Raw genomic sequence first — 13,261 nt, 5'->3', positions numbered from 1 at the left:
CTTAGTATCATGTGTCAGTTGTAATTAGTTACGTTTTAACCAACTGTCTTGTAACCAACTGTTAAGACATTGTAAGGCAGACTTCCCTGGTGATCCAGTGGTTAACAATCTGCCTTGCAATGTGGGGGACACAGGTTCGATCCCTGGTTGGGCAGTTAGGATCCCACATGCCAGACATAGAGAAGAGACTTGTGGACATAGCGGGCCAGGGTGGGGGTGGGACACATTGAGACAGTAGCATTGAAACACACACATTACCATATGTAAAATAGATAGCCAGTGGAAATTTGCTGCATGATGCAGGGAGTTCAACCCAGTGCTCTGTGACAATCTAGAAGGTTAGTATGGGGTGGGAGGGGAGGGAGGTTCAAGAGGGAGTGGACATATATGCACCTATGATTGATTCATGTTGTATGTCAGAAATCAACACAACATGGGAAAGCAATTATCTTCCAATTAAAAATAATTTTTTTTAAAGTCTCACCTGCTACGGGGCAGCCAAGCACACACGCCACAACTACTGAAGCCTGTGCACTCTGTGCCATAACTAGAGAGTCTGTGTATAACCCTGTGCGCTACGACAAAAGATTCTACACGACACGAGGAAGATCCCGCATGCCATAACCAAGATGAACACAGCCTAAACTAACTAATTATTTAAACAGACTTTATAAGAAATAAATGTGCTCTGGGGATATTTGGCTCATTGATCATAAACAAAAGGAGACAGAATCCAGAAGTTTAATGTATAACTGAGTCACTTGGCTGTATGGCTTTAGGGAAGTACACTGCTTTAGACCTCAAAGAGTAGGCCATGAGATTAAGTCTTTATGTGTTCAAGACCAGTTAAAGGTTTCAATGAAATGAAGCACATCTTAGCAAAGATCATATTAATGGTATAGCCACCCTTTGAGGGAGAGAGGTGTGGGGACAAGAAAGCAAAGAAACAGAGCAGAACAGAGAACCTGGCCAAAGAAAGCACTCTGAGTGTATGATACACAGAGACGTCTGAATTCATCTAAGTTTTGAAGAAATTGTATTACAAAAGAAATCATGAGCCCTGACTGATAAAGTCTTTGACTGTGTAAGTTGGTCATATTTCCACAAGGAGGAGGCAAGTTTTGAAGGTTGTAGAGGCCTTCTTCATACATGGCACAGTCCCTTCTAAAAGGAGTCCCACCTAGAGCTGACTGACTTGCATAAGACTCCGACTTGAGTGAGGGATATACTTTTATTGGACTAAGCTATTGAATTTTGGGTATTGCTGGCACAAGTCTTGAATAATTTATAATTGATTAAGTCATACAGCTTTTAAAAAGCAAGATAAAATTAAAATACTTAATAAAATAGGAAGCTGGGAAGGGGGAACTAGAATAAAAGTTGACCTGGAAAGTAAAGACTTTAGCTAACTTTTGACTTTGATTAACAATACCTGCTCTCATTTCTAAGGTAACCACTCAAAGAATAGAAACAGAGTATTTCCAAACCAATAAAAGAGAAAAATGGAACAAGGAAAAACAAACAGTTCAAAATAAATCAAGAAGAGGCACAGAACAAAAATGCTAGAACAGAGGAAGCAAATAGAAAACCCAGAATATAATGATAGACACATATCCAAATATATCAGTATTCACCATAAAATAAGTGGGCTAAATGCTTTGGTTAGAAGACAAAAAGTAGATTGTCAGAACTGAATAAGAATCTAAAATCTGTCTACCATTTATAACAGGCATATAAAAACCTTAAAGATACACAAAAGCTGGAAGTAAAAGGATGGATAAAGATATATCAGGAAAATTCTAAACTAAAAGAAAACAGAGTTGCTTAATTAATATCAAACAGAAAGCATTTCTAGGGATAAAGAAGGTCCATTCTCTCGGATAAACATTTTACTCTACTGGGAAGATATAATAACTTAAAATATGTATGCATTTAAGAACATAGCCTTAAGGCAGAACCATAAGGAGAAACATACCATGCTGTAATCAGAGTGGGAGATATTTTTACACACTACCATCTCAGTAATTGCTACAACAAGCAGACAAAAATAAGCAAGGATATAGAATATCTGGACCATATAAAGAACTTTCTCTACCCAGTGGATATATATGCAGAATGTTGCCCCCTACAACTGCAGAAGACACTCTTTTCAAGCACATAAGGAATATTTTCACTGTACTGAGCCAAAAGGAGATTATTAATAAATTTCAAAGCATTGAAATCATACAGTGTATGTTCTCTGAGCACAATACAATCAAGCTGGAACTCCACGGCATAAAGAAATCAAAATTAAGAACCATGCTTCTAATTAACCTTTGAATCACAGAAAAAAATCAAATTTGAAATTAGGCAATATTTAGAACCAAAAATATGGAAAATTCTAAATATTAAAGCAGTTCTTAGAAGGAAATTGAAGTCTTCGATGAATAGATTGGAAAAGAAAAAAGGTTGAAAATTCTGTCTTAAGAAGTTAGAAAAAATAAAATATGTAGAACAGAGGATGCAATTATGCAGGATTAATTGAAATAGAAAACATCAATGAAGTAGAGAGGATCAACAAGATGAAAGTTGGTTCTTTGAAAAGACTAATAAAATTGATGATCTTCGGCAAGACTAATATAAAAAGATAAGAGAAAGCACAAATCACTATTTTTAAAGAAAGACAAAGATAGCAAGTACACATGATATGGAACATTAAAAAATAACAGCATAGCATATACAACTTTATGTCAATAAACTTGAAAATTCAGATAAGAAAGGAAAATTTTTAGAAAAAACGTAACTTACCAAAACCAATTGGAGAAACAGAAAATCTGACTAGTTTCACAGACATTAAGAAAATTAAATCACTAATGGAAAATCTCGACCTCCAGATGGCTTTTTTATTGAATTCTACTATACATATAAGAAACAAATAATTCCAATCTTACCCAAAGATCGGGTATAGAAAGAGAGGAATGTTCCTCACCCCTTTTTAAGGAGATTAGGATAACCTTGATATCCTAATCTTTATTTTTATGGAGATTAGGATAACCTTGAAGCTCCAGTACTTTGGCCATGTGATGTGAAGAGCCAACTCATTAGAAAAGACCCTGATGCTGGGAAAGATTGAAGGTAGGAGAAGGGGATGACAGAGGATGAGATGGTTGGATGGCATCACTGACTCAATGGACAAGAGTTTGAGCAAGCTCCAGGAGATGGTGAAGGACAGAGAAGCCTGGCGTGCTGCAATCCATGGGGTCACAGAGTCAGACACAACTGACTGAACAACAAGGATAACCTTGATACCTAGATACTAAAATCTAGCAAGGACAATGAAAGTAAAGAAAATTACAGGCCAAATATTACTCATCAATATTGATGCAAATTAAAAAAAAATTACTGGTGACCTGAATTTTCCAATGTATATATAAAAAAAAATCAGGATCAAGTTGGGTTTGTCCCAGGAATGCAAGGTTGACTTAACATTAGAAAATCAATTAGTATAATTCACCACTTTAACCGATTAGTGAAAATCATGTGATTATCTTAATCATGCAGAACAACTGTCTAATAAAATTAAACATCCAGTCATGATTAATATTCTTAACAAAAGAGAGCCTCCTAAACTGATAAAAAAAAGAATTCTGCCACAAATATCAGACATGCTGAAATACTGAAAGCATTTTCTTTGAGATCAGGAAAACAGCAAGAATGTCTGCTATTAACACTTCTTTTCAACAGTACTGGATGTCCTGACCAGCACAGTAATGTAATAAAAAGAACCAAATGGCATAAAGATTAGAAAAGAAACAAAGCTCATCATTTGCATATGATATGATTGTGTTAACAAATTTAAAAGACTGCATAGATAAATCATGAGAATTAATAAGAGAGCTATCTGATACAAAAATATAAATAGCAAAATGTTAGCAAAAAAAAACTGGAAAAGAACATTTAAAAAGAGATTTCACTTGAAATAGCATAATGAAGTAGGGAATATCTAGGAATATATCTAACAAAAAATATGCAGGGAGTCCCTCACAGAGAAATTATAAAACTATTGAAAGGCTAAAATAAATGGATTGTGTGCCATTTTCATGGATCAGAAGACTACATAACGTAAAGGTTATATTTTTTTCCCAAACTGATCTAGGTATTATTACAATCCCAATAGAAAAAAACCCCAACAATTTTATGTGTATGTGGGTATGTAACTTGGCAAGTTGATTCCAAAATGATATGAAGTACAGGGGTCAGAGTATCCTTTTTTTGGCACTTAGCGCAGCTTGTGGGACTTCAGTTCCTGGAGCAGGAATTGAACTCTGGCCCCCAACAGTGAAAGGGCAGAATCCTAATCACTGGACCATTAGGGAGTTCCTGGGGCCACAATATTCTTGAAGAAATAAAACGAGGTTGGTGATTTGCCTTACAGACACAGATGACATGGGGACATTGCTTTTGTTAAGAATAGGGGAACCCCTTTGGTAGAGGGCGTCCCAGAACTGAGCTGGGAGAAGAGCCTGGACAAGAGACTAGTAGGAGGTGGTTTCTGAGGTGGGTGAGACGTTGGGGCAGTGATTTGGGGACCCAGGGAAGATGACTTCCTTGAGATGAGGGGAGGGGGGACTCGAGTTGGGGAGGGGGGACTGGAGTTGGGCAGCCGGGCTTCGAAGTGCACATCCGAGGCTCACTCAGCAGCGGGGAGACTGGGTCAGCACTTAACCAGTCTGTCTCAGTTTTCCTCATCTCTCTGTGGGGATAGTAAAAGCAACTCTCTCCCGGTGATGTAAGCCTAAAACGAGGCGGGTTGTGTTGAGGGTTTAGCTTTGTGCTTCATGTATCGCCAGGGATCAGGAAACAGTAGCTGCTGTGATTGTCATCTACTGTATTTGGTAAGAGAACAATGGGGTGATGGGCATTCCCCTCTTGGGGCAGATGAGGGGGCCCTGGAGAGGGAAGGGCCCCACTCTGAATGAGTGGAAAGCACCAAGTCTCCCAGGAGCCGCACCTGCATCCTCCCACAGGGACGGAAGAGGAAGTCAGCAGGTGGAGTCCCCAAAGGACAGAGTCTGTTTCCAGCAGAGAGCCTCCCTGTATGTCACGGCAGGGGTTCCCCAAATCACCAAGAGAGCACATTACCAGGCGGAAGGTCCGCAGCACTGTCAGGCTCCCCTTCCGGGCTGCGCCCAGCTCTATCAGGCTCACGGTGACGATGATGCAGTCAAATATGTTCCACTTCTTCTGGAAGTAATAGTAGGGGTCCAAGGCTATGATTTTGAAGACCATTTCAGCAGTGAAAAACACAGTAAATACCTGCAGACAGAAACAGGGATTCATCTCAGCGGGGTCTGTGAGGTTGTGGGCAATGACAAACGGCAGGGGAGAAATGTCTTGTTTATAGAGTGGCAAACCCCCTTACTTCATTTTTATTCACTTTCTATATCATCTGCAGACTCCTAAAGGACGAGGGACGGGAACACTCAGTGAGGCAGCATAGAGCAATCCATGGACCAGTGTTCAGGTAATATGCATTAGTGTTTCCATGATTCAGTGTTTCCATTTGAATGGTGTTGGACACAGAGTAAGTGGATAATCATTAGGACAATAATTATTATATAATTATGTAAATAAGAGGTCAATCTGGTTCAGTTGTTTAAAGGCAGGGATTGTGGGGCAACACAGGCCCAGGTAAAAATACCAACTCAGCCACTCCTAGCTTGTATGAGCTTGGACAAGGAGTGCATCCTCTATACTTCATTTTCCTCATCTATATGATGGGCTTTGGGCTTTGCTGGTGGCTCACTGGTAAAGGATCCGCCTGTCAATGCAGGAGACCTGGGTTTGATCCCTGGGTTGGGAAGATCCCCTGGAGAAGGGAACAGCAAACCACTCCAGTGTTCTTGCCTGGGAAATCCCATGCACAGAGGAGCCTGTTGGGCTACAGTCCACGGGGTCACAAAGAGTCGGAGACGACTGAGCGATGAAGCAACAACAACGTGATGGGCTTAAGTGAGATAATGCATATGCAGTTCTTAGCAAAGGTCCCAGCAGATAGTTCTTCATTAATCAATAATAGCTATTAGCAGGAACAATAATGATACATTGTCTCTAAGATTCTTTCAGCTCTAAAGTATCTTTAATGGTCTTAGGCAGGACAGAATTATGATGCTGAGAGAGGTTAAGGCCAGGCTCAGGTCACGCAACAACCAGCAGGGAAAGGAGGAGACAGGTAAGGAAGAAACCAAAGACCCGGCCAGGAGTTTTCTTTCATTTGCTCTCATCAGAGCTTCTTGCCAGCCTGGCAAACAGAAGCAGTTACATCCCTTTTACAGAAAAGGAAATGACTGAGAGTTTAAGGGACTTTCCTGATGCCATAAGACTACACCTATGAGACGCAAAGAGCATCTCCTGAGTGTCTTTTGTAGGCAAGTCAGTGTGGTGTGGTGTGGTGTGGTGTGTTGGGGGGTGAGGTCCTGTGCCCTAGAGAGACCTTGGTCTCCTCTGGCTCCTTTCACCATCTGTGTTACCTTGGCAAGATACTTAACCTCTCTGAGTCTTAATGCTCTCTTTTGGGCTGTGAGGTGGTGAGAACCTCGTAGCACTGTTGCAATGCTGAGATGACATTTATAAAGCACCTGACTTAGAATAAGCACCACACAGTGCCTGCCTTTCTTTCTTTTCAAAAAACAACACTGGACTCTGTCACAGCAGTAAAGGCCTTTAGTCTTTCTTGCCTTAACTTCTCCAACTGTAAAATCAGGTGTGGGCTCAGAGATCTCTTCCATAGGACCCTTAGGGTCTATGATGACTCTTGGCAATAAGCTCTCCATTCTCTTTCCCTTTCCCCTTTCCAGATCAACTTTAAATAGAATATGACTTCTTAGCCTGTGTGCTGGGGCTTCCCAGGTAGTTCAGCTGGAAGAATCTGCCTGCAACACAGGAGACCCCAGTCCTGTTGCTGGGTTGGGAACATCCCCTGGGGGAAGGCATGGCAACTCACTCCAGTATTCTGGCCTGGTGGGCTACAGTCCATGGGGCTGCAGAGAGTCAGACGTGATGGAGTGACTAAGTATAGCATAGCACAGCACAGTACAGCAGCCTACTTGCTGCTGAAATGTAAGGCACGCTGGCTCCACAGCGTCCCAGAACCAACTGGCCTCCTTTTCACATCCGTGAATTCTGGGGACAGGAGAGATTTCCAGAGAAGTCACATTTCCTCTGGGACACCTCCATCTACCTGTCTGCAGCCTGCAAGGAGCTAGAAGAGCTGTATGGTCCTGGTGGACCTGGTAAGCCACCCAGTGGAGTGGACACTGTGGGGGGACATGGAGGCAGGACCCCGACCTCTCAGCTTCTGCTTTTCTTGTGTGCATGTGTGTGCCCATACACACATGCACACACTCCCTGTCATTTGCTCTGGTGCAATTCTCATACACTCACATACACACACATACACTCACATGCACAATTGCTCCCTCACACACACACACACACACTAGCAGTCCTGTAAAGGGGATTAGCACTCAAGAGTTGAGAAGTGTGACCTTCAGAGCCAGTTGGCCTGGGTTCAAATCTTGATGCTACCACTTGCTCACCTCTAGGACCTTGGGCAAATTATTTAACCTCCTGCACCTTGGTTTTTCCATCTGTGAAAGGGCATAATAATAGCACCTACTATATTGGGTTTTTGTGAAAATAAAATAAGATAACCGATGAGAAGCATCTGAGGTCATGTGGGGTCTGAAGTAGGTGGTCAAATAAAGTTGGCCATTGTTAGTATGGGGACACAGGCTGAGGATAGTTCTCCTCTGAGTCTGATACTTTACTCAGCATGTAGGGAAATCTGGTAGGATTTTATCTTGCTAAAAGAAAACAATACTAAAAAGTTCTGGAGGAAAAAATTTAAAGGAGAGTCCTGTCTAAACCAGATTAAAAAAAAAGTTGGGACTCCCTGATGCTTACGTGATGACAGCAACCACAGTCCCATGTTCCCTCCTCTTTATCTTTCCCTCCCTCCCGTCCCCTTTCAGCTCTTAAAAGACAGAACTGAAAAACCATAGCCACTGTGTTTTGCAGTCACAAAAGCCATAGAATTGGAAGGAAATGTGCAAGTCCATAGGCTGTCTCTAGATGGGAAAGTGGCATTTATCGTCATTTCAAGGTAGAGGCAGCTACAGTCCTGAGAATTCAGTGGGGGTGGGGGTGGGGTTTCCTAAGTTCTGTAAAGGGGGAAGGGGGACCTGCTGCCCCTAGGTCAGGGCTCTCTCAGTCCACTTCCCTGGGTTTGTTTATCTGAAAGCAATTCCCACCAGCGTAGCCTGGTCCTCCAGACTTGACTTTCTGTGCTTAGTGTCCACGCATCTCCCACACTGTTCCCTTGCTCTCAGCCAGCTACATCAACACTCCAGTGACTGAGGGCATGCCGCCACCCTACCCAGAGCCGCCCCCACCCTGACAGCGTGGGCAGCAGCTGCCAGGGCACTCACTCACAATGTTGCCGATCTGGAGCATGGCTTCGAAGGCGGGGCTCATGCCATAGTGCTCCATGGCCATGAAGACGGTGTTCACCACGATGCACAGGGTGATGGTGAGCTCTGCAAAGGGGTCCATCACAATTGTGAAGAGAAGCGTCTTGAGCTTCACCCATGTGGGGCAGCAATCCCAGATAAGATACTTCTGAGCCAAGCTGGTCAAGCAGGGTGGGCACCTCTGTTTAGACTCCTCAAGTTCTGCATCACAGGTGTGGTCAGTGACAACTATCAGCCAGGCACGGACTCAGAACCCCACCCCATGGCCAGCCCCCAGACCTTGTAATTACTAATAACTACCACCTCCCACTTCCACTTCAGTGCTCACCCTCTCTCGCTCTGATTACCGTTTCCTGTTGTCTAGCAAGTGCACCCCAACCTCTGTCCCCATTCGGTCCTTTAAACCATGGACTGTACACTTTTTAACCATTTTGCTTCATAGGGATCATGTCTTTGCTTCTCAACTTACCCAGATCAGATTTCATGTCTACCCCTCCTTATATGCCCTGGCAACCCTATGTTCCCTTTCCAGCTCCTCCTCCATTGTACTTTCCTGGCAAAACCCCACTCTGAACAAACCCAACATGCAGACAACTCTGTACCTGCACCCAACCTACTGAACTGGGTTGGAAAAAATAACAAAACTATGCTGACTGCTCCCAGCTTGTCACCACCCAGAAATCCTGCCGTGTTTCTCCATTTCAGTCCTCCAGTCTTCCAGACCTGCATTTCTCACTACCTTTCCTCTCCTCCAGCTTCTCCCTCCTCCTCTCTAATTCTCACTCTCTGCTGATGAGTAATTATTAAATAGTTATCCATGAGGAAAAATGAGAGTGCATACACACTGTTGTTACTGGAATAGGTACTCATTTTTCAAAACACAAACACAGGTATGCAAAAAAATGTGACTTAAGGCTTTTTCCTCCTGTAACTGAACTCAATTTATGCATCAAGTCCCCAGCTAGGGGACTTCATTTGGGTTAAATCAAAGTCTGTTACTACTCATTATCTGATGTTGTGTCTGAGTTCTGGGGATCTCAAGGTTGGCGGAGGGTTGAGCTGGTCCTTAGTCATTGCCAAGTGTATTTCACATGAGTCATCAATGTTCCCATCTGGTAGCTGGTGGGAGAGCCATGGAGATGGCTGTTCCCTGTTTAACTCTCACTCATCTCCTTCTGTAGCCTTAAGTGGGAACAAAGGGATCATCCAAACACTCTCCTGTCATGCCAGGGCCACAGGGCAGCCTGTGAGGCTGCCTCGGGCCTCTCTATGTAGATATGTTACTGGCCCATTCTACCCTACAGTTATGCTGTGCCAGGGATGCCAGTCTCTCTCTAAGACTTGCTACCTCTGGCTAGCAAGTAAGGCGCTGATCGGCTCTGTTTTCAAGTCCCTCAGATTTCTTTCTTTCTTTCTTTTTTCGGTGTCTATTGCCCACCGTGCCCTCCCCTGCAGTGAGAATCCAGCCCTGGACTGAGTGGAGAGCCAGAGCCCCTTCTCAGGGACACACCAGCATCCAAGCTCCCTTCTCCCTCCTCCAGCATAGGACATTTAAAAATTGTCCAGAGGGGATAAATAACTGGATATGACTAAGTCCATGCTTTCCACACCCTGAGGCAAAACAAAGGCTGGATAAGGAGACAAGTCTTATACTCAGGGTAAGAAGGGCACAGCCATGCTCTTGGGGAACTCAAGTGTCAGGTGGCCGCTCTCTTCCTCCACCTCTTGGTTTGCTGTCAGTAGTTAGAACTTGGATCCCTCCCTGGGGAGACTGAGTGGATTCCTACCTGACTGATGGAACCTGAATTAATAAGGATTTAGTAAAGTTTAACAATTAATTTACTGAAATTGCCTTCTAACACTCAGCATGAGCCTGAGACAAAATTAAGTTATAAGGTGTAAAAATTACAGCCATGAAGTATACTGGAACAATTTTTCCATGTTTGAAAACTAAAGACTGTTAAATTTCTTGCAAACCTCAGTGGTAGCTTGAAATTCTCCAGGGTGTGCTAGATCACTTTTTTGCCCCATACTGCATGGTATGTGGAAATTCCCCAACGAGGAATTGAACCCGTGCCCCTCCTTCCCATGCAGTGGCAGTGTGGAGTCTCAACCACTGGACCACCAGGGAAGTTCTGGATCACTCCTTTTAAAATCTAAGTTTGTGAATACATATGAAGCAGATAAAGAACAATATTGCATAGGAATCTGGAATGTTAGATCCATAAATCAAGGTTAATTGGACGTGGTCAAATAGGAAATGACAAGATTGAGCATCGTCATCTTAGCAATCAGTGAACTAAAATGGATGGGAATGGGAGAATTTAATTCAAATGACCATTCTATCTACTACTTTGGGCAAGAATCCCTTAGAAGAAATGGAGCAGCCCTCATAGTCAACAAAAGAGTCCAAAACACAGTTCTTGGGTGCCACCCCAAGAAGGACAGAATGATCTTATTCTGTTTCTAAGGCAAACGTTCAACATCACAATAATCCAAGTTGATACCCTAAACACTGATGCCAAAGAAGCTGAAGTTGATCGGTTTTATGAAGACCTATAACACCTTCTAGAACTAACACCAAAAAAAAGATGTCCTTTTCAACATAGGTGATTAAAATGCAAAAACAGGAAGTCAAGAGATGCCCAGAAAAACAGGCAAGTTTGGCCTTGAAGTACAAAATGAAGCAGGGCAAAGGCTAACAGAGTTTTGTCAAGAGAACATGCTAGTCATAGCAAACATCCTTTCCAACAACCCAAGAAATGACTCTACACATGGACATCACCAGATGGTCAATACCAAAATCAGATTGATTGCGTTATTTGCAGCTGAAGATGGAGAAGCTCTATATGAGACCTGGAGCTGACTGTGGCTCAAATCATGAGCTCCTTATTGAAAAATTCAGGCTTAAGTTGAAGAAAGTACAGAAAACCATCAGGCCATTCAGGTATGACCTAAATCCAGTCCCTTATAATTATACAGTGAAGGTGGCAAATAGATTCAAGGGATTAGATCTGGTAGACAGAGTGTCTGAATAACTGTGGGTGGAGGTTCATAATATTGTACAAGAGACAGTGGCCAAAACCATCCCAAAGAAAATGAAAGGCAAAAAGGCAAAGTGGTTGTCTAAAGAGGCTTTACAAATAGCTGAGGGAAGAAGGGAAGTAAAAGGCAAGGAAGAAATGCAGATATACCCAACTGAATGCAGAGTTCCAGAGAATAGCAAGGAGAAATAAGAAGGCCTTCTTAAATGAGCAAAGCAAAGAAATAGAGGAAAACAACAGAATGGGAAAGACTAGAGATCTTGTCAAGAAAACTGGAGCTATCAAGCGAACATTTCATGCAAGAAAGGGCATGATAAAGGACAGAAATGGTAAGGACCTAACAGAAGCAGAAGAGGTTAAGAAGAGGTGGCAAGAATACACAGAAGAACTATACCAAAAAGGTCTTAAGACCTGGATAACCATGATGGTGTGGTCACTCACCTAGAGCTGGACATCCTGCAGTGTGAAGTTAAGTGGGCCTTAGGAAGCATTCCTACAAACAAAGCTAGTGGAGGTGATGGAATTCCAGTTGAGCTATTTAAAATCCTAAAAGATGATGCTGTTAAAGTGTTGCAACATGGCAGCAACTTTGGAGAACTCAACAGTAGCCCCAGGACAGGAAAAGGTCAGTTTTCATTCCAATCCCAAAGAAAGGCAATGCCAAAGAATGTTCCAACTACCATACAATTGCACTCACTTCACATGCTAGCAAGGTTATGCTCAGAATCCTTAAAGTTAGGCTTTAGCAGTACATGAACCAAGAACTTCCAGATGTGCAAGTTGGGTTTAGGAAAGGCAGAGGAACCAGAGATCAAATCGGCAATATTCGCTGGATCATGGAGAAAGCAAGAGAATTCCAGAAAAGCATGTACTTCTGCTTCGTTGACTATGCTAAAGTCTTTGACTGTATGGATAACAACAAACTGTAGAAAATTCTTAAAGAGATGGAATACCAGACCATCTGTCTCCTGGGAAACCTGTATGTGGGTCAAGAAAAGTGACAGCTAGAACTAGGAATGGAACAACTGACTGGTTCCAAATTGGGAAAGGAGTACATCGAGGCTTATTTAACTTACATGTAGAGTACATCATGCAAAATGCTGGGCTGGATGAATCACAAACTGGAATCAAGATTGTTGGGAAAAACATCAACAACCTCAGATATGCGGATACCACTGTAATGGCAGAAAGTTAAGAGGAATCAAAGAGTCTCTTGATGAAAGTGAAAGAGGAGAGTGAAAAACCTGGCTTAAAACTCAACATTGAGAAAACTAAGATCATGGCATCCAGTACCATCACTTCAGGGCAAATAGATGGGGAAAAAATGGAAACAGTGACAGACTTTATTTTCTTGGGTTCCAAAATCATTGCAGATGGTGACTGCAACCATGAAATTAAAAGATGCTTGCTCCTTGGAAGAAAAGCTATGACAAAACTAGACACCAGATTAAAAAGCAGAGACATATATATGTATACATATATATATATATATATATATATATATATATATATATAAGCAAGGTGAAAAGACAGCCCTCAGATTGGGAGAAAATAATAGCAAATGAAGCAACAGACAAAGGATTAATCTCAAAAATATACAAGCAACTCCTGCAGCTCAATTCCAGAAAAATAAATGACCCAATCAAAAAATGGGCCAAAGAACTAAGCAGACATTTCTCCAAAGAAGACATACAGATGGCTAACAAA

The 13,261-nt window shown here is 42.3% G+C and overlaps 1 protein-coding gene across 1 annotated transcript in view; it reads right to left on the bottom strand.

Moving 5' to 3' along the window:
• Nucleotides 1-13,261, bottom strand: part of SCN10A (sodium voltage-gated channel alpha subunit 10) — an 87,850-nt gene that overhangs the window by 31,882 nt on the left and 42,707 nt on the right. The window contains exons 13-14 of the mRNA XM_043442367.1: nucleotides 8,473-8,711; nucleotides 5,122-5,295 (exon numbers count right to left, since the gene is read on the bottom strand). Coding sequence (XP_043298302.1) covers nucleotides 5,122-5,295; nucleotides 8,473-8,711 — 413 coding nt within the window. The remainder of the gene's footprint in view (nucleotides 1-5,121; nucleotides 5,296-8,472; nucleotides 8,712-13,261) is intronic.

This window comes from Cervus canadensis, chromosome 22 (genome assembly GCF_019320065.1).
Source record: "Cervus canadensis isolate Bull #8, Minnesota chromosome 22, ASM1932006v1, whole genome shotgun sequence".
NCBI classification, from domain to species: Eukaryota; Metazoa; Chordata; class Mammalia; order Artiodactyla; family Cervidae; genus Cervus; species Cervus canadensis.
Note: the sequence above shows the minus strand (reverse complement) of the source record. Positions and strands in the feature narration are given on the sequence as shown.